The following is a 22782-nucleotide window of genomic DNA, read 5'->3' as shown; positions in this document are numbered from 1 at the left end:
CATGGAGGTCAAGACTAGCAGTGGGGAAGAAGGCATGAGGACAGAATATAGGATCCTAAACTTTATAGAGAATATAAAAGCAATGTGAGAACTATGACAAACATGAAACAGTATATTAAACCTGTTATATCCATATATTTTACAATCTGTTTGTGTCTGGTGTAACAACTACAACAAAAATCATGACTTTAATCAAGGTAAACTTAAATACAAAAGAACTCTTCAGAATTCTGACTAATGATTGACTTGCTCACATTCACTAAGTTATTTGTTCATGGCAATAATTGAACCTTGGAAATCTCAGCACTTATTTCATATATATATATATGTGTGTGTGTATATATATATATATATTTAGCAATTTTATCTGTTTGAAAGGGAGGTCAACACAGAAGCTAATCTTTTTCTATTTGACATATAGAGAAGATACTGCTCTTCAATAGTATGTCTCCATTTTCTCTTTTTCTTACCTCTTTCAACATCACCTCTTTTCTAACAGGTTCAATAATCCTAGTAGTGGTTGGAAAGTAATCACCAATTTCCTGGGGTTAAGGAGAGTGGCTATAGCATAGCTCAGAAGCACAGACAGAATATAAATCTTTCTTACCATAGATTCAGAGAACTTATTTCCATGAGAACTATCACGATAACTTTAGTGACTGAAGAAAGAAGGGAACAAAAATTATGAGTCTCTCTTCTCTCAAACTACATGTTTCCCCACTACCCTCATCACTGTTTTATAGACTTTCCTGAATTTTGATGGAGACACAACTGGTCCCTCTAGACTAGGAAGAAAAAATTACAGAGAGAGGCCTTGAAATGCTCCCCAGTATGCAATGAATAAAACTACTATATGCATATGCACAACTGATTCACTTTCTTGTGCACCTGAAACACACACATTGTAAATCAACTAAACTTCAAAAAAATTAAAAATAAAACTGGCTACAAACATCCAGGGAAAAGCGAACTTAAGTAATGCAGTTAAAGCCCCAAGGGAGTGGCAGCCTAACTCAGAAAGTGATTCATGAAGGTACTTACCTGCCTTCATTCACTGTCACTGATTAAAGAAGTGGCATCAAACTGACATTCAAATAATGTCAAATTATCAGATGCCAGGCAGCCACGGGCATATATCACTCAGATGTTCCTCAGAGAAATCTCCTAGGAGTAGCTGGTTGACAGACTTCAGTTAGCACACCTCCAGAACCAACTGCAGCATTCATTTACCCAGGCCACTCTCTCCCCAAGCTGCTGCCACCCAATGAACGGGCATAACAGACCAGCCATGGATGCTCAAGGTGGGACTCCTCTCACAGCCAGCCTGTTTTCTGGGACTCCCCACTAACTGACACTTCACTGTAGTCTCATCAGTTTCACTGCAGTCGGTTTAAGGCTCCTCATGCCTAGTTTTCCTTCCTTCTTCTCTCTTCCCAGGGTATCAGACCTGCATCATGGTTCAAGGCACTTCCTGCCTACCCCTATTGTTTCTCCACTTTATCTGAGATGGTTTTCTCCCAATAGGTCTTGTATTTTTGTATCTTGGTAAGACCCTTAGCTTACATTATGACAAAAGCTACCAAACTCAAAAAGTACTATAATGTAAAATGTTAAATGTATAACTTCACTGAAACAAGCATCTTTACATCCTTCTCTCTTTTTCTGTCCATCTTTTCTCTCTCCCAGAACCTGTCTGAATTATACTGTGACAGATAGGAAAAATAAAACTTTGGCATGTCTTTTCCAGCAACACTTACAGGAACTGTAGAGAGAGATGAGCAGAAATTAGCAGTATTGTTAACTACGTTACCTGGCTTCACTGTATATAGACTGTGCTTTTATTGACACTTGAGATGTGAGAGGGAAGGAAGGCTGTGGTCCGGCTCGGAACTGACTAGGAATGCTGAAGGCAGAGGGGTGAAGGATGTAGCACCCTTGTCATGAAACAGCAACGACTCCCTGTTTTCAAAGTCTGCTCCAGTCTCAGTTTCCCAGGACAATAGAAATTTTAATATTGAGAATTATAATTAAGCAAATTATAGAATTTGCTTTATTAAAATATATATTTAAATACTTATAGGGAAAGTAAAATAAGAAATATTTCTGGAAGACAGTTTGACTGAAAATTTGCATTTAAACGTATTCTTCAAGTTCTTCGGGAGGAATCTACTTTCAGGTAACAGGAAATTCTCTTTCTGATGACTAAAAATTATCACCCCTTTCCCATACTGCCATAATTGCAAAATCCCTTGCTAAGTCTATGAAGGAGAAGTTTCTGGAAACATAATGTGGAAAGGATCAAAATGCAAAGATGACCTATTGTAGCTAGACATTTACACAACATACACTTAACAAAAGATTTAGGTAGATTAACTCTTCTGCACTGACAATGAAAAAAGTCCATATTCAGACATGAGATAGGAAGGCAAGTTGTTATTAAGTGATGAATGCCACAGGGAGGTAAGAACTGTAAGAACTGTAATATGATAAACTCAGATAAGCCTTTAAGACCATGACATACAATGTTTTTTCCAAAATTAAATTGAAATTCAACTTATTTTCTAAGATAAATACTTATACTTGATGTGTCACACTGTCACTTTTTAGTAACTAAAGAAAGTATATATGATTTAGTGGGGAGAGGATAATCCATTTACTACCTGAATTTTCTATAACTAATCCATAGTGAGCTTTTGCCACAGTTGGTTTTCATAATATATTTAAATTACTGTGATATTCCAGTATAAATGCAATTCCTCATGTATTTAAAGGGCATCAAAAAGTCTGTATATATAACAAATATCTTAGTTACTTATTTGAAAAATCCAAATAAAAATGATTTTACTATGTAGGAGCTTTAAAATCGAAACAAAAATTTTCATATGGGTTACAGTAAATAGCATGAGGATGTTATTTAACAAGATTCATTTTAAAGGAATGAAAATACTATAAAACATAACTGAAACTATTTCTTTGCCCCAACCTAAAACATATATCTAAATTTTGCTTCTATTTCTATTATACACAGATGTGTTCAAATTGCAATACTTAAAAAACAATTTATCTATACTGTGCATAAGCTTTGGCCCACACACTACACTTTGAAAACTGATTATACATCTGTTCCAGTATCATTTACAATGATGATGCTTAGAAATATCCTGGAAAAATTAATAGAAGAATGAACAAATATTACACAAAGGTTTTGAAATATTTCCATTATGTATAAATAATGGAAGTGGAAAGTTTTCCAAGGTACTAATGTGTTGTCAAGTAGTAAAAAAGAAAAGGTAAGGAAAAAGAAACCTACAAGTTGAAGATAAAGGATAGTATTAGTGATTAAGATCACAGATTCTGGAACTAACTGGGTTTGAACACTCACTTTGCTACTTTACTAGCTGTACGGAGAGAAAGGTCTTTTTTTTTTTTTAAACTGCTATATATATATCATTTCCTCATGTATAAAATGATGGTCAAAATAGTACTTACCTCATAGAGCCATTGTAAGGAACAAATGAGTCATTATTTATGAAACAACTATAATGATACCCACTATTAAATCAACACTAAATTATTGTTTATTTATAGAATGGCCATATGTTGGCATTTATGTTCAATGTACAGGGATATATGAAACTATTATTCTATAAAAATATATACAACATATAGATATAGATATATGCATGTATATGCAAGCACACAGAAAAAGGCCTAACAACACATGAGCCAAACTGTATCTTTAGGGACATTAAAGCAGATCTTTGTTGTTTAAGTGTTTTATTTAGAAAATATAATTGATATAACTAAATAGAAAATATAATTAACACATTATTTTGTGGTCACATTTTAAATACTTTTATACACCCATAAAATGCAACTGCAGAAAATGATTACATTGACTGACTTATTGAAACAGAAAGATATTCTCATGCAAACATCATTAAGTGCAAACAAGCAGATCAAAACACTGTATTAACTGTACTAGTAATTAAAATTATATCGTTATGTTTTGTCTATGGAATGATCTATTCTGGCTAGGTGATTTCAATTTTCTTCTTTATATACAGATATATTTATTCATAATTAAACTTAAATATACACAAATCTATATACTTTTTAAAAAGCACTATAAAACTATTTTACTGCAAGAAGAAAGCAACAGCAAGGCAAGCTAATTATACCATCATGAAAGATTCTGCACTCAAAATACCTATGTTGAGAGCACAGCCAAGAAACATTGATGAATGGAATGAATTAGGAAGGTTATGAGTGTACTCACCCACCAAACGCCTGTAGTGCAGAGAATTTGGAAGCATCCAAATCATTGCCACTTACTATCCGAGCCTTAAATGAAAATGGAGAGAAACAAAAGAAACAGACTTTCAGCATTCTATAGCTATGTACACGTGAATTGGGAACACGCGTCAACTGCACTATACACGTAACACCTAGTATGACAGATGCTAAGCAGGGTCAGCTCCAAGTCAAAGCTACTGTGGTTTTATGGGTGGAGGTTTTGAAATTAGCTGTCAGCATTCAAACAAAAGCACTGGCAGAGTCAAGGAAAATATCATATTCCAATACCATTTGCCCTTAAAACTTGGTATGTGCAGTGAAGATCATGAATCAGTCAGAGGATCATGATTTGCCAGACTTAACAACAGATGCTGCGTTTGACCGTAGCAGACCCCTAGGTTGGCAAGTGTAAGCTATAGTAAGCAAAGCTGGCAAGGTGTAATCTCTTCATAAAAGCAACAGATTGGGGCACACTTAAAGGACAACCAATGAATGGAAAGCTGGGATAACATGCACAGTTCACAACTAAAACAGAAGAACCAAAACAGGTCTAATATGTCACAAACAAACATGTACAAAAAGACAAGATCCCTCAGGAGGGAAGAAAAAGTATGATTTAAAACCTTTTCATCCACAGAACTGCTATCTGAAAGAGAATCAGGAAAAGAAGGAATAAATGTTAGATGGAGTACTTTTCAAGAAATCATTTAAACATATACATGAACCAAGTGTTAATGTTCTATAGTTTAAAATTATAAATGAACCCCAAGGGAAGAAGGATAGCTGGTCCCTACAATTTAAAGAGTTGGAAAATGTGCCAGAATGCTTGAAAAGTATAAAAGGGTGATTACAGAGCTTAACGAAAGACAATGTGTCATAAAAAGAAAAGAACAATTGAAGTATCAGAATGCCTAGGCTCCAGCCGGGACTCCGCCACTTGCTAAGCACACTGGGCAAACTACAAATGGTCTGGAGTCTAGACCTAACTCTGAAATAAAGTCACTAATATTTTGCTTTTTGCCTCCAAACTTTGTGAAGAGGCTCAATTAAGATCAATATATGTGAAAGTAAACCCCAGGTGACTATATAAATTAAAGAATTTTTATTATGGGGTTATTTATTGCTTCTCATATCATAGAACTTTAGAACTAAAAGATTAAGTATATTTCACCTTGCAAATAAGAAATCTGATGCCTGAAGGTGTTAAGTTACTTAAGATCCCCAAACCACCAAATGACAGAGTGGTATAAATCCAAGGCTTCTGATTCCCCATCTTCTGCCCTTTGGATTCAACATTTCAAGTAAATTGAACAAAACAGGGAGGGATGTTTGGTCCATGGTTCTCCAGTATAACTTAGGATAAAATCACCAAGTCAGTATTTCTCAGTTTCAACTGCTCATGGGCCCAAGTAGATGAACGATGGACTTGTGATTTTTCAAATTTTTTGTTTCTTTTTGAAACTCAAGTCTACATTTTCAAGGGTCATCATAGCATGGTCCATTTCTAACTTACACAGTGTTACTGTTTTTTAGCATAAAGCCAAAGGGATTTCCATATGAATACAAGTTTGCAGAAAGCTAGAACTGGAGTGACCTTACATTTTTTGTATCTGAGACCCCTTATTTTCATAGATGAGTCCCAGAAAGAGGAAGATTTGCTTGAGGACATGTAATTCAATGGTGATTTTTATTGATAAAAATCTGAAATTGTTTGTTTTCTTGACCCATTAAATATGAACCAGTTAACATAACTAAATATTTTTGTGTAATATTTTGAAGATTTTACACTATCCTATGGTTGTATCTTTGAATACAAAGCACAGTAGGCACAATATAAAGTAATAAAGCAATATGGCCATAAATATTTTAAATACTTCACAAAATACAGAAAATAAAATTCAGCACTGTATCAGAAGAATAATATATCATAGCCATGAAGATTGTTTTCAAAAGCATGATTTAAAAATCATTGACGAAAAAATAAATAAATAAATAAATAAAAATCATTGACTATAAAATGACATCAACTGATCATAAAACACATATCTGCATTTAAGTAGGAGCATACAAGCTATTTGATAAAATTTCAAAACCTTCCAAATAATTTTTAACCTACTTAGCCTGGAATGAGTTAATTTTCATATGCTGAAAAATGTCTTTTAGAATCAACTTAAGTGTAAAATATTAAGGCATCCCTGTTATTAAAAGGCAAAAATGTCCACTACAATATTTTAATTTATTTCCATAAATCCTAACCAATAGAGTAAAACAGAAATAAAAAACATAAATGCTGAAAGATAAAATACAAAGTTTTTATTTTTCAGAATTATAGTATTATACCCTGAAAACAAGTCAAACCACATGGAAAACTGTTATGATTAATCAAATAGATAGCAAATGAATAAATAACTAACACATCAAATAACAACATTATGGTATTTCCTACTAACTAGCAATAGCTAGTTTGGGAAACAATGACATTAAGTCTGATTTCGTATATCAGTATTTTGAAATAGTCCCCCATTCTAACTGGTTTCTATATCAATCATCTGACTGAATTAGGGTAATCTTACCAAAGTTATTATTTTTCAGCTGCTAACTGTAGTAATTCATTAACTTTTAATTCATTGTTTCATTCAGTGTTCACTCATATTTTCCCTGAATACATATTTTTATTAATTATCAATTAACGAATTTTGTTCACTTTGACTCCTTTCTTATCACCTTTAAAACCTTTCTAAAATACAAATATGATCCTCTCCATTCTTTTTTAAAAACCCACTGATTTTACCCATTGCCCACTTGAGAAAATAAGATCTTTGTCTACTGTAAATTATGGCTCACCAGTCCTGATTCACATCCTATACTTTGGCCACAAGTAAATTTTTGCCATTTAGTTTTCATCCCATACTCTTTTAAATGTGAGTCTTTGCATTTTCAGTTTCTTTCCCCTAAAACAAGTTATCTCTTTCTTTATCCAGCTAACTGCCTCTCAGTCTCTAAAACTCAGTTGAAACATAACCCCTTTCTTGGAAACTTATCACTTTTCAGGGATTCATGATCTTTATACATAAGTACTATACAGTGCGTATTCCCCTTGGCTAATCCTCAACTTTTTTCAGTTTCTTTACCTGAAATCCTTCTAGACAATGCCTCAGTAATAGTGAGTCATCTCCTAGACAGGTTGATAAGGAGTCTAGGGGTCCCCAAGGAGAGAGGGGTCTGGAATTCTCAAGGAGGAAGAAAGGACAAACTTTTTTTTCCTTCTCTACATTCCTTAGGATTATATAACAATAATGTGTCCTGCCTGAGAACAGTCTCTGGATTAAACCTTCTGGCTAATTCTGTTATCTTAAAATGTAAATTATGGGAGTAGGTCTGGTGAGGTCTTTACAACCTCCAGACATTCTTTGGATTCCTTGGAGAGTATATAACTTCATTGCTAACACTAGCAAGGGGGTACTCTTTCTGCCCCCTTCTGATGCCTATGTCAGAAGCTTTCTCTATCTCCTTTATACTTTAATAAAACTTTATTACACAAAAGCTCTGAGCAATCAAGCCTCATCTCTGGCCCCGGATTGAATTCTTCTCCTCCGGGGGCCAAGAATCCCGATGTCTGCACATGATTCAACAACAACCTTTCAATAGTTTAACTTTTTTAACTCCCATTACACTCTTGAAACATAGGAGATGGATAATAAACATTTGCAAAGCACAGAATGTACAACCTTACATAAGCTATACCACTTTACTGAAATATTTAAAAATCTGTTTTAAAAAAACTATTATTTCATATTTTGGTACAGGGAGGATGAATTATTTTCTAACAGGTTTAATAGTTAAATCCTAATGGCAAGTTGTTGTAACTTGAAATTATCCTATTTTAAGTGTAACTAGGTTAACAAACAAGTAAAAACATAGGATGGATTACATACATATTAAAATCTATAAAGCTAAAATATAATCCTGGCAAAATAGAATAAAAGATTAGTAAAACATAAAGTATAGCTAAGTAATATACCTTTATATGTAAGAATTTAGTGAATAAGAGAGGACATATTGCTATTAAGAAAATAAAAAACACTAGTTACTAAAATGGTGCTTAGGGAGGTATAAACATGATGGCAGAGTAGAAGGACTTGAGTTCTCCCCCGCCCACCAAATACCAAAACTACAAAGAACTGCTGAACAACCACTGAGAAGAAAACCAAAACACTAGAGTCTATATATATATTCTGTATCCAAAGATAAAGAAAAAGCCACAATGAGAAGATAGAAGGGGTGCAATCACAATAGTCAAACCCCACATCTGCCAGGTGGGAGACACACAAACTAGAGAATAGCTATATCACAGAGGTTCTACCACAGGGTTAAATTTCCAACACCCACATCAGGCAGCCCAGGCTGGAGGCCTTGATCAAAAAGAAGAATCCTCAGAATATCTGGCTTTGGAGAACAGTAGGATTTGATCAAAAGAATTCCACAGGTCTGAGAGAAACAGAAACTCTACTCTTAGTGGGCATGCACAAGATTTCATGTGCACCAGGCCCCAGGAGAAAAGGCAGTGAGTTCATAAAAGCCTGAGCCAGATTTACCTGCTGGAATTGAAGGGTCTCCAGCAGAGGTTCGGGGGTGGGATGGGGTAGGCTTTCTGCAGTGAGAAAGATACTGGTGGCAGTAGTTCTGAAGAGTACTCATTGGCAAGAGCCCTCCAGAAGGTCACCATTTTTTCACCAAAACCTGGCCCACCCAACAGGCTTAAGGCTGAAATGATTCAGACCAAACGACCAACAGGGTGGGAAAACAGCCCCACTCCTCAGAAGGGAGGCTGACTAAAGTCTTCCTGACCCCACAGCTGCTCAATAAACATAGCCCTTGACATGGCCCTGTCCACCAGGACAAGGCCAAGCTCCGATCACCAGTGGGTAGGAACCAGTTCCTCTCTCCAGAAGCCAGCACAGGCCCCTTAGACCAGCCTTATCCACCAGGCAGGCAGCAGAAGCAAGAACAACTATAACCTTGCAGCCTGAGGAATGAGCACTACAATCATAGAAAGTTACACATAATGAAACAGCAGAAGAAATGTGTCCAAGATGAAGGAACAAGATGAAACTCCAGAAGAACAATCAAGTGAACTGAAGGCAGGCTATCCACCAGGGGAAAAAAAAAAAAAAAATCAGAGTAATGATAGTAAAGATGATCCAAAATATTGGGGAAAGAAAGGCACATATTGAGAAGATACAAGAAATGTTTAACAAAGTGCTAGAAGACCTAAAGAACAAACAAATGGAGATGAATAATAACTGAAATGAAAAACACTATAAGGAATCAATAGCAGAATACACAAAGCAGAAAAACAAGTGAGCTAGAAGATTAAATGGTGGAAACCACTGCTGCAGAACAGAATCAACAAAAAAGAATTTACAGAAATAAGGACAGTCTCAGAGACCTCTGGAACAACATTAAATGCACCACTATTCTCAGTATGGCAGGGTCAAAATGAGAAAAGAGACAGAAAGGACCTGAGAAAAAACCTGAAGAGATGACAGCTGAAAACTTCCCTAACATAGGAAAGGAAACATAAACCCAAGTCCAGGAAGTACAGAGTTCCAGGCAGGAAAAACCCAAAGAGAAACATGCTGAGAGACATGGTAATCAAGTCAACAAAAATTAAAACCAAAGAGAAAATAATAAAATTAACAAGGGAAAGCAACACAACATACAAGTGAATTTTCATAATGATATCAGCTGATTTTTTTCAGCAGAAACTCTACAGACCAGAAGGGATTGGCACAATATATTTAAAGTGATGAAAGAGAAGAACCTAAAAACAAAAATAGTCTACCAAGGAAGGCTCTAACTTGGAATTCACAGAGAAATCAAAAGCTTTACAGAAAAATAGAAGAAAAGAAACTTCAGAACCACCAGACCAGTTTTGCAACAAATGCTAAGGGACATTCTCCAGTAAGAAAAGAAAAGGCCACAACTAAAAACAAGAAAATAATGAATAGACGATCTCATCAGTAAAGGTAAACATAAAGGCAGAAAATCATCCAAACACAAATATGATAACAAAATCAGTAATCATGAGAAGAGTACAAATGCAGAATATTGGAAATGCATTTGAAATTAAGAGAACAGCAACTTAAAAAGCAATTTTGTTTATATATAGATTGCTATATCAAAACCTCATGGTAACTTCAAACCAAAAATCTACATTAGATATACAAAACAAAAATGAAAAAGAAATCCAAATACAATGCTAAAGTCAGTCATCAAATCACAAAAGAATAAAAGAGGAAGGGAAGAAAAAGGACCTACAAAATAAATCCAAAACGATTAACAAAATGGCAATAACACAAGTATCTATAATTACCTTAAATGTAAATGCTCCAACCAAAAGACAGATTGGCTGAGTGGATACAAAAACAAGACCTGCATGTATGCTGTCTACAAGAAACCCACTTCAATTCTAGGGACAGATACTGACTGAAAGTGGGGTATGTAAAAATATACTCCATGCAAATGGAAATCAAAACAAGCCTGAAGTAGCAATATTCATATGAAACAAAACAGACTTTAAAGACTGTTTACAAGAAACAAAGAAGGATATCACATGATGATCAAACAATCGATCTAAGAAGATATAACAATTGCAAATATACACGTACCCAATATAGGAGTATTGCAAAATATAAGGCAAAAACTACTAGCCACAAAAAAAGAAATCAGTAGTAACACAGTAATAGTGGGAACTTTATAAATAACACCCCACTTTCATCAATGAACAGATCATCCAGAAAGAAAATCAATAAGGAAACACAGGTCTTAAATGACACATGAGACAATACAGACTTAACTGATATGTATAGAGAATTCCATACAAGAGCAGCAGAATATACTACGTGTACATAGAATGTTCTTCAGAATTAATCACATGCTGGGCCACAAAGTAAGCCTCATTCAATTTAAGAAAACTGAAATCATATCAAACATCTTTTCTGACCACAATGTTAAGATATTTGAAATCAACTACATGAAAAATCTGTAAAAAAACAAACACATGGAGGCTACACAATATGCTAGTAAACAATCAATGGATCACTGAAGAAATTAAAATATAAAATACCTTGAGATATATAAAAATGAAACCATGACAATCCAAAACCTAAGGAATCCAGCAAAAGCAGTTTGAAAGGGGAAGTTTATAGCAATACATTCTTACCTCAGGAAATAAGAAAAATTACAAATAAACAACTTACACCCAAAGCAACTAGAGAAGGAATAACAAACCAAAGCCAAAGATAGTAGAACAAAAGAAATCATGAAGATCAGAGCAGAAAAAATTGACATAGTGATGATGAAAACAGTAAGAAAGGTAAATTAAAACTTGGTTCTTAGAAAAGGTAAATTAAATTTAAAAGGTAAATTAAAACTTGGTTCTTAGAAAAGATAAACAAAACCAATAAACTTTTAGCTAGCCTAATCAAGAAAAAAAGGAGAGAGCTCAAATTATAAAGATAGAAATTAAAAAGGAAAAGTTACAACTGACACCATAGAAATACAAAGGATTAAAAGAGAATACTACAAGCAACTATATGGTAATGAAAGGGATGACCAAGAAGAAATGATCAAATTCTTAGAAAGACACAATGTTCCAAGACTGAACTAGGAAGAAATAGAAAATATTAATAGGCAATCCAAGGACAGAAATTGAAACTGTGATTAAAAAATTCACACAAAAGTTCAGAACCAGATGGGTTCACAGGAAAATACTATAAAATGTTTCTAGAAGAGTTAACACCTATCCTTTTCAAAATATTACAAAAAAGAACACTCTCAAACTCATTCTATGAGGCCATCATTACCTTGATACCAAAGATAAAGACACTACAAAAAGGAAAACTACAGGTCAATATCACTGACGAATATAGATTCCAAAATTCTCAACAAAATACTAGCAAACCAAAGGCAACAATACATTAGAAGGATCATACACCACAAAGAAGTGTGATTTATCCCAGGGATGCAAGGATTTTTTAGTATCTGCAAATCAGTAAGTGTGATACACCACATTAACAAATTAAAGACTAAAAACCATATAACCATCTCAACAGATGGAGAAAAAAAAATGACAAAATTCAGCACCCATTTATGATGAAAACTCTCCATAAAGTAGGCACAGATGGAATATACTTCAATATAACAAAGACCATGTATAACAAACTTACAGCCAGCATCACAGTCAAAGGTGAAAAGCTGAAAACATTTCCTCTAAGATCAGGGACAAGACAAGGATGTCCACTCTTGCTACTTTTTTCCAACATAGTTTTGGAAGTCCTAGCCATGGCAATGAGAGAAGGAAAGAAAGAAAGGAATACACATTGGAAAAGTAGTAAAACTGTCACTGTTTGCAGATGACATGACATTATACTTAGAAAATCCTAAAGATGCTACCAGAAAAGTACTAGAGCTCATCAATGAATTAAGCAAACTTGCAGGATACAAAACAAAGAAATCTGTTGCATTTCTAGCATGAACAATGAAAGGTCAGAAACAGAAATTAAAGAAATAATTCCACTCACAAATGCATCAAATACCTAAGGATAAACCTACCTAAGGAGGCAAAAGACCTATACTTCAAAAGCTATAAAACAATGATGAAATAATTAAGAGATGACACAAACAGATGAAAAGATATACCATGTTGTTGGATTTGAAGAATCAATATTGTCAAAATGACCGTATTACCCAAGGTAATCTAAAGATTCAGTGCAATCCCTATCAAATTACCAATGGCAGTTTTCACAAAATTAGGACAAAAAAGTCTTAAATTTATAGTTGCTCAGTTGTGTCTGACTCTTTGTGACACCATGGACTGCAGCCCATCAGGTTCCTCTGTTGATGAGATTCTCCAGGCAAGAATATTAGAGTGGGCTGCCATTTCCTTCTTCAGGGGAGTTTCCTGACCCAGGCACTGAACCTGGGTCTCCTGTATTGCAGGCAGATTCTTTACCTTCTGAGCTACCCAAAGAAGCCCAAAATTTATATGGACACATGAAAAACTCCAAATATCCAAAGCAATCTTGTGAAAGAAAAACAGAGCTGGAGATATCAGGTGCCCTGACTTCAGACTATACTACAAGCTATAGTCATCAAAACACTGGTAATGACATAAAAACAGAAATACAGATCAGTGGAACAGGACAGAAAGCCCAGAGATAAACCCATGTACTTAAAGTCACCTAATCTATGACAAAAGAGGCAAGAATATACAATGGAGAGAGAATAGTCTTTTCAATAAATGGTTCTGAGAAACCTGGAGAGCTACATATAGAAGAATGAAATTACAACATTCTCTATTCCCACACACACAAAAAATAAACTCAAAATGGATTTAAGTCCTAAATGTAAGACTGGAGAATATAGAACACTTAGAGAAAAACAGGCAGAACACTCTTGGACATAAATCACAGCAAAATGTTTTTTGACCCATCTCCTAGACTAATGGAAATAAAAACAAAATAAACAAATGGGACCTAATTAAAGATAAAAGCTTTTGCACAGCAAAGAAAACCATAAACAAAATGAAAAGGCAACCCACAGAATGGGAGAGAATACTTGGCAAATGATGTGACCAACAAGGGAATAATTTTCAAAAGTTATAAACAGCTCATGTGACTCAATATCAAAAAGAAAAGAAAACAAAAAAACAATCCAATCAAAAAATGGGCCAAGGATTTGGACTTAGAGATTGTCATACCCAGTGAAGTAGGAGAAACATGATCTGACATCTCCTATATGTGGAATCTAGAAAGAAATGATACAAATGAAGTTGCTTAAACAGAAAGAAGAGAACAAGATGGCAGAGGAGTAGGTGGACATGGAGTACATCTCTCTACACAGATACATCAGGAATACACCTTCAGACACAGAAGTATATGCAGAATACCAGCTGAGAGTGGACAGGAGTACCTGACCAGTGGAAAAGAACATATAGAACCATGCAAAACTCAGTAAGATGAGGAACTGGACGGGGGCGGTAGGACTGGACCTTCCCCACCTGCTGGTGGGGAAACTGAAGCAGGGGTCCAATCCCCACATCAGAGAAACTATCTGAGGCAGAGGAAAAACATTTAAGGCTAAGTGTGAAACAGCTGATATGTGGCAGCCTAAATGGAATGAGAATCAGACAGTCCTTGCCGTAGCCATACACAATCCAGACAGGAACGCTGGACCCCTGGAAAGTGCAGCAGTTGGGAGCTGGAGTTTAGTGATTGTGGAACAATCCCAGGGCGAGGGCTGCTGTTGAATGCAGAGGAGTGGATTGAGGAAATGTGAGGGAGGAGATCCTTGTGGAAAATGCTGGTGGGGGAAAGCCAGGCAGCCATGGAAGCAAGGCAATACTGCTGAGTCACGTATAGGGGGTGGAGCCATCACCATAGTCTCTCTCTCCTCTCATGCCAGCTGAAACAATAGAAAGGCTGGCCCATCAAATGCCTGACACACTGAACAACAAAGTAGGACCCCCCAGCGTGCTCCTTTAAGTGACTGATATGCTGAAATACAGAGTAGGACCCCAACCAGGGGGGCCCCTCTATGTGCCTGACATGCCGAAAAACAGAGAAGGATCCCAGGCAAGGGAACCCTCTAAGTTCCCTTGAACTTAGTTCAAGTGCCTGAATGGAAGGAACTATGAAGAAAGACTGGCAAAAGAAGCCTCGATTGCCAGCTACAAGAGGCTCAAAAAAAAAGACTCAGATAGGGCCACATCTTCTGTGGTGGACGCAGTCCATGTCCCTGCACACTTGGCACCACTAGGGTCTCCACAAGCCAAGCAATTGCGCCATCTTCGTGCTCAAATCTCACTGGGCCAGAGCTGCCACAGGCCAAAAAAGTCTTGCGTCTATGCGTGCAGGGTCGTTTTGGTCCTGTCTAAGCCTTTGCAACCCCGTAGAGTGGCCTGCCAGGCTTCTCTGTCAGGGATGGGGGTTCTCCAGGCAAGAATACTGGAGCGTATTGGCCAATACTGGTTGCCATACCCTTCTAGAGCACTATATTTCCTGCTGCCCTAGCTGGCAACCCCCCTGAGTACCTGGTGCTGCCAGAACCCCTGCGACCCAAGATGCTGCACCACCTCCATAACTGGCCCTCACAGGAGCAAACCCAAGTCCTCCAGGGTGGCCTCAGGAGCAAACCCACATGTAGAGGTGGAAATAAAATCACAACTGAAACCCAGGGGCAGTGTGGCTAAGGAAGAAAACGCAAAACATTCCCAGCAGCTGTACAAGCTGCAGATTAAATACACACGATCAGCTAGACAGACTCTGTGTCTATGGAATATATAAAAGTCCATTGAGAGCTCCCACAAAAGAAAATGCACTAGTTCTGAGAGCTGTGGACCTTGGAGGCAAGACACACAGAAGTGGGACCAGATTAGAATCTAGGCTGCCCCAACAGCAGATAAGCTGCCTCCTCCTAGGGAGGTAAGGCGGACTGTGATTCCCAGTGAGGGAAAGGACTCTCATAGCAGGGACTCAAGAAAAACATTTATTCTTCTTATTTTTTGACTTGTTATGTAGATTCTTTTGTATTTTTTTTCTTTTTCCTCCCCTTCCCCACCGCCCCCACCCCCCGCTCTATTGTAATTGTCAATTTTATTGGCACTAAGAAATCCAATTAAGCTTTTGAGCTTTATTTTTTTCTCAGTCACATTTTTTATTGTTGTTATAAACCTCTGCCTCTATGTTGAGCTTTTGCAGTTCTATGGAGTTTTCCTTTTTTTTTCTTTTCTTTTTATAATTTTAATTTTTATTTTTTTAAACCTATTATATTTTTTTCTACTTTTATTCCTTTGTTTGCCTTTCCTACTGTTCTTTTCTGATTGCAGTTAACCTTTAATGGATATAAATTTTATCTACCTCTATTTTTTGCATATCTATTCTTTCTTTTCTTTCTTTCCTTTCCTCTCAACATGTCTGTTAGTTTTGTTTTCATTGCTTTATTCTCCACTTGGCATCTTGCTTTAGCTTACTTTTCAGTTTATGATTTAGTTAGTTTTGTTCTTAACTGGTAAATATAATTTTTTATTTTCCTTTGTTTGCTGGGTCAATCTACTATACTTTATGTTGGACTGCTTTCACTTTGCTGATGGGTGTATATGTATATGTGTATATTCCATTATTTTAATTAGTATTTGCCTGATTTTTAACTGCCATTTGTCTGGGGTTCATCTTTGGTTTCTCGTTTTTGGATATTCATTTCAATCTCACTTAATGCCATAACAAACCTCTTCTGGAATCTTTGTTCCTGACCAGAGATCAAGCCCTGAGCCTTTGGAGTGGGAGCACTGACTCCAAGACCCTAGACTACTTAGAGAACTAACCCTAGAGAGTATCAAATAGTGAAAACTCACACAAAGGAAACTACTGGAATATAAGACTGGGTATCACCCAACCACCAGTAGGACCCTGTGCAGGATGCCTCATCTAAACAACAAAAAGACAAACCCAATCATCAACAGATAGGATTATCACCTCACTCAGCCTTACCCATCAGAGGAAAAACAAAAACTCAGCACAAATCTCACCCTATACAAAGCTTACACAAACCACTGGACCCAACCTTAGGAGGGCAGAAACCAAAACAAAGAAATAATTCACCCTTTTTCAAGGAAAGAATTCAACTTTCCCTGAAGCCTTAGAGAAGGGGACCTCAAATATAATAAGTTAAAAAAAAAATAAAAACAATGAAAAGGCAGAGAAATACTACACAAATGGAGGAACAAACTAGAAACACAAAAGTCCAAATAAATGAAGAGGAAACAGGCAAACCATCTGAAAAAGAATTCAGAATAACGATAGTAAAGATGATCAAAAATCTTGAAAACAAAATGGAGAAAATGCAAGAATCAATTAACAAACACCTAGAAGAATTAAAGAATAAGCATACAGAGACAAACAACACAATGACTGAAATTAAAAATACTCTAGAAGGACTCAATAGCAGAATACCTGAAGCAGAAGAATGAAGCAGTGAGGTGGAAGATAAAATGGTGGAAATAACTTCTGAAGAGTAGACTAAAGTAAAAAGAATGAAAAGAACTGAGGTCTCAGAGACCTCAGGGACAATATCAAATGCACCAACATTTGAATCATAGGGGTCCAAGAAGAAGAAGAGAGAAAGGGTATGAAAAAAATTTTGAAGGGATTATCATTGAAAATTTCCCCAACATTGAAAAGGAAATAGTCAACCAAGTCCAAGAGGCAACAACAGTCCCATACAGGAAAAACCCAAGGAGAAACACATCAAGACACATATTAACCAAATTCACAAAGACTAAACAGAAAGAAAGAATATTAAAAGCAGCATAGAAAAAGCAACAAGTAACATACAAGGGAAATCCCACATGTTTAACAGCTGATCTTTCAGCAAAAACTCTGCAGACCAGAAGGGAATGGCAGGATATATTTAAAGTACTGAAAGGGAAAAATCTACAACCAAGTTTACTGTACCCAGAAAGGATCTCATTCAAAATTGATGGAGAAATAAATAAAAAGCTTTTCAGACAAGCAAAAGTTAAGAGAACTGAGTACCACCAAACGAGCTTTAAAGGGACTTATGTAGTTAAGAAATACAAGAGAAGAAAAAAAGATCTTCAAAATCAACCCCAAATAATTAAGAAAATGGCAATAAAAACATATATATCAATAATTACTTTAAATGTAAATGGATTAAATGCACCAAACAAAAGACACAGACTGGCTGAATGGATACAAAAAAAAAAGACCCATATATATGCTGTATACAAGAAACCCACTTCAGACCTAAAGATACATATAAACAGAAAGTGACAGGATGGAAAAATATATTCCATGTAAATGGGAAGCAAAAGAAAGGTGGAGTAGCAATCCTCAAATCAGACAAAATAGACCTTAAAATAAAGAAGATTACAAGAGATAAGGAAAGACACTACATAATGATCAAGGGATCAATCCAAGAGGAAGACATAACGATTATAAATATCTATGCACCCAACATAGGAGCACCTCAATACCTAAGACAAACACTAACAGACACAAAAGGAGAAACTGACAGTAACACAATAATAGTAGGAGACTTTAACACTCCACTCAGCAATGGACAGATCATCAAAACCAAAAATTAATAAGGAAATAGAAGTCTTAAATGATACATTAGATGAGATGGATCTCATCGATATTTTCAGGACATTCCATCCAATGCAGAAGAATACACTTTCTCAAGTGCATGTGGAATATTCTCCAGGAAAGAACACATCTTGGGACAAAAATCAAACCTCAGTAAGTTCAAGAAAACTGAAATCATAGCAAACATCTTCTCCAACCACAACACTATAAGACTAGATATCAATTAAAAGAAAATAAACTGTAAGAAACACAAACACATAGAGATTAAACAACATGTTTCTAAATAACAAACAGGTTAATGAAGAAATCAAAAGGGAATTCAAAAAATTTTGAGAAACAAATGACTGTGAAAACATGACAACTCCAAACTTATGGGATGTAGCAAAAGCAGTTATAAGAGGTAAGTTTATAGCAATATAATCTCACCTTAAGAAACAAGAAAAACATCGAATAGACAACCTAACTTTACACCTAAAACAAGTGGAAAAAGAAGAACAAAAAACCCCAAAATTAGTTCGGTTCAGTTGCTCAGTCGTGTGTGAATATTTGCAACCCCATGAACCACAGCATACCAGGCCTCCCTGTTCATCAGCAACTCTCAGAGTTTACCCAAACTCATGTCCATTGAGTCAGGGATGCCATCCAACCATCTCATCCTCTGTCGTCCCCTTCTCGTCCTGCCCTCAATCTTTCCCAGCATCAGGGTCTTTTCCAATGAATCAGCTCTTCGCATGAGGTTGCGAAAGTATTGGAGTTTCAGCTTCAACATCAGTCCCTCCAATGAACACCCAGGACTGATCTCCTTTAGGATGGACTGGTTGGATCTCCTTGCAGTCCAAGGGACTCTCAAGAGTCTTCTCCAACACCACACTTCAAAAGCATCAATTTGGCGCTCAGCTTTCTTTATAGTCCAACTCCATAGCCTTGACTAGACGGACCTTTGTTGACAAAGTAATGTCTCTGCTTTTTAATGTGCTGTCTAGCTTGGTCATAACTTTCCTTCCAAGGAGTAAGTGTCTTTTAATTTCATGGCTGCAATCACCATCTGCAGTGATTTTGGAGCCCCCAAAATAAAGTCAGCCACTGTTCCCACTGTTTCCCCATCTATTTACCATGAAGTGATGGGCCCAGATGCCATGATCCTAGTTTTCTGAATGTTGAGCTTTCTTTTGTTTTAGCATCCAGTTTATTTTTTTTTATTTTACAATATTGTATTGGTTTTGCCATACATCAACATGCATCCGCCACAGGTGTACATGTGTTCCCAATCCTGAACCCCCCTCCTGCCTCCCTCCCCATACCATCCCTAAAACATGTATAATATCATATAAGAAATGAATGTTGAGCTTTAAGCCAACTTTTTCACTCTCTTTCACTTTCATCAAGAGGCTCTTTAGCTCTTCTTCACTTTCTGCCATAAGGGTGGTGTCATCTGCATATCTGAGGTTACTGATATTTCTCCCGGCAATCTTGAGTCCAGCTTGTGCTTCTTCCAGTCCAGCATTTCTCATGATGTACTCTGCATATAAGTTAAATAAGCAGGGTGACAGTATTCAGCCTTGACGTACTCCTTTTCCTATTTGGAAGCAGTCTGTTGTTCCATGTCCAGTTCTAATTGTTGCTTCCTGACCCGCATACAGGTTTCTCAAGAGGCAGGTCAGGTGGTCTGGTATTCCCATCTCTTGAAGAATTTTCCAGTTTATTGTGATCCACACAGTCAAAGGGTTTGGCATAGTCAATAAAGCAGAAATCGATGTTTTTCTGGAACTCTCTTGCTTTTTCAATGATCCAGCAAATGTTGGCAATTTGATCTCTGGTTCCTCTGCCTTTTCTAAATGCAAGTTGAACATCTGCAAGTTCATAGTTCACATATTGCTGAAGCCTGGCTTGGAGAATTTTGAGCATTACTTTACTAGCATGCGAGATGAGTGCGATTGTGCAGTAGTTTGAGCATTCCTTGGCATTGCCTTTCTTTGGGATTGGAATGAAAACTGACCTTTTCCAGTCCTGTGGCCACTGCTGAGTTTTCCAAATTTGCTGACATATTGAGTGCAGCACTTTTACAGCATCATCTTTCAGGATTTGAAATAGCTCAACTGGGATTCCATCACCTCCACTAGCTTTGTTTGTAGGGATGCTTACTAAGGCCCACTTGACTTCATATTCCAGGATGTCTGGCTCTAGGTGAGTGATCACACCATCATAATTTTCTGGGCCGTGGAGATCTTTTTTGTATGGTTCTTCTGTGTATTCTTGCCACCTCTTCTTAATATCTTCTGCTTCTGTTAGGTCCATACCATTTCTGTCCTTTATTGAGCCCATCTTTGCATGAAATCAGTAGAAGGAAAGAAGTCATAAAGATATGAACAGACATAAATGAAAGAAACAATAGTAAAGATTAATAAAACTAAAAGCCAGTTCTTTGAGAAGATACACAAAATTGACAATTAGCCGGATTCATCAAGAAAAAAAGAGAAAAGAATCAAATCAACAAAATTAGAAATGAAAAAGGAGAGGTTACAACAGACAATGCAGAAATTCAAATGATTATAAGAGACTGTTGTGAACAACTATATGGCAATAAAATGGATAACCTGGAAAAAATGGACAGATTCTTAGAAAAGTTCAATCTTTCAAGAGTGAACCAGGAAGAATTAAAAATTATGAACAACCCAATTACAAGCACTGAAATTCAAGCTGTGATAAAAAATCTCCCAAAAAAACAAAATCCCAGGACCAGATGGCTTCAAAGGAGAATTCTATCAAACATTTAGAAGAAGAGTTAATACTTAACGTTTCTAAAGGATCCTCTATAACCCACCTCCCAGAATATTGGAAATAAAAGCAGAAATAAACAAATGGGACCTAATTAAACTTAAAAGCTTCTGCACAACAAAGGAAACTATTAGCAAGGTGAAAAGGCAGCTTTCAGAATGGGAGAAAATAATAGCAAATTAAGCAACTGACAAACAACTCATCTCAAAAATATACAAGCAACTCCTACAGCTCAACTCCAGAAAAATAAATGACCCAATCAAAACATGGGCCAAAGAACTAAATAGACATTTCTCCAAAGAAGACATACAGATGGCTAACAAACACATGAAAAGATGCTCAACATCACTCATTATCAGAGAAATGCAAATCAAAACCACTATGAGGTACCATTTCACGCCAGTCAGAATGGCTGCGATCCCAAAGTCTACAAGCAATAAATGCTGGAGAGGGTGTGGAGAAAAAGGAACCCTCTTACACTGTTGGTGGGAATGCAAACTAGTACAGCCACTATGGAGAACAGTGTGGAGATTCCTTAAAAAACTGGAAATAGAACTGCCTTATGATCCAGCAATCCCACTGCTGGGCATACACACTGAGGAAACCAGAACTGAAAGAGACACATGTATCCCAATGTTCATCGCAGCACTGTTTATAATAGCCAGGACATGGAAGCAACCTAGATCTCCATCAGCAGATGAATGGATAAGAAAGCAGTGGTACATATACACAATGGAGTATTACTCAGCCATTAAAAAGAATACATTTGAATCAGTTCTAATGAGATGGATGAAACTGGAGCCTATTATACAGAGTGAAGTAAGCCAGAAAGAAAAACACCAATACAGTATACTAACACATATATATGGAATTTAGAAAGATGGTAACAATAACCCTGTGTACGAGACAGCAAAAGAGACACTGATGTATAGAACAGTCTTATGGACTCTGTGGGAGAGGAAGAGAGTGGGAAGATTTGGGAGAATGGCATTGAAACATGTATACTATCATGTATGAAACGAGTCGCCAGTCCAGGTTCGATGCATGATACTGGATGCTTGGGGCTGGTGCACTGGGACGACCCAGAGGGATGGCATGGGGAAGGAGGAGGGAGGAGGGTTCAGGATGGGGAACACATGTATACCTGTGGCGGATTCATTTCGACATTTGGCAAAACCAATACAATATTGTAAAGTTTAAAAATAAAATAAAATTTAAAAAAAAAATTGCAGAGGAAGGAACATTTCCAAACTCATTCTATGAGGCCACCACTACTCTGATACCAAAACCAGACAAAGACAACACACGCAAAAAAGAAAACTACAGGCCAATATCACTGATGAACACAGATGACAAAATCCTCAACAAAATTTTAGCAAAACAGAATTTAGCAACACATCAAAAAGCTCATACACCATGATCAAGTTGGGTTTATTCTAGGATTCAAGGATTGTTCAATATACACCAATCAATCCATGTGATACACCATATTAACAAATTGAAGGATAAAAACCATATGATAATCTCAATAGATGCAGAAAAA

At 36.5% G+C, this 22782-nt stretch overlaps 1 protein-coding gene across 9 annotated transcripts in view; it reads right to left on the bottom strand.

Moving 5' to 3' along the window:
* The window catches only part of UNC13C (unc-13 homolog C), an 839460-nt gene that overhangs the window by 502855 nt on the left and 313823 nt on the right, over positions 1-22782 (bottom strand). For 6 of the 9 annotated variants that reach the window (XM_086321021.1, XM_086321018.1, XM_086321019.1 and 3 more), the window contains one exon: positions 4280-4344. The exons of 1 other annotated variant lie outside the window; for it this stretch is intronic. Coding sequence is in view for 2 of the 8 variants with exons in the window: in XM_086321016.1 (XP_086177142.1) it covers positions 4280-4344; positions 4920-4942 (88 nt within the window). In the remaining 6 variants the exon portion in view is untranslated. Of the gene's footprint in view, positions 1-4279; positions 4345-4919; positions 4943-22782 lie in introns of all 9 variants that reach the window. 2 more of the 9 variants (XM_086321016.1, XM_086321015.1) reach the window with 1 other exon arrangement.

Source organism: Bos grunniens, chromosome 10, assembly GCF_055505025.1.
Source record: "Bos grunniens cultivar Pamir isolate PY7600 chromosome 10, Bosgru_T2T1.0, whole genome shotgun sequence".
Lineage (NCBI taxonomy): Eukaryota > Metazoa > Chordata > Mammalia > Artiodactyla > Bovidae > Bos > Bos grunniens.
Note: the sequence above shows the minus strand (reverse complement) of the source record. Positions and strands in the feature narration are given on the sequence as shown.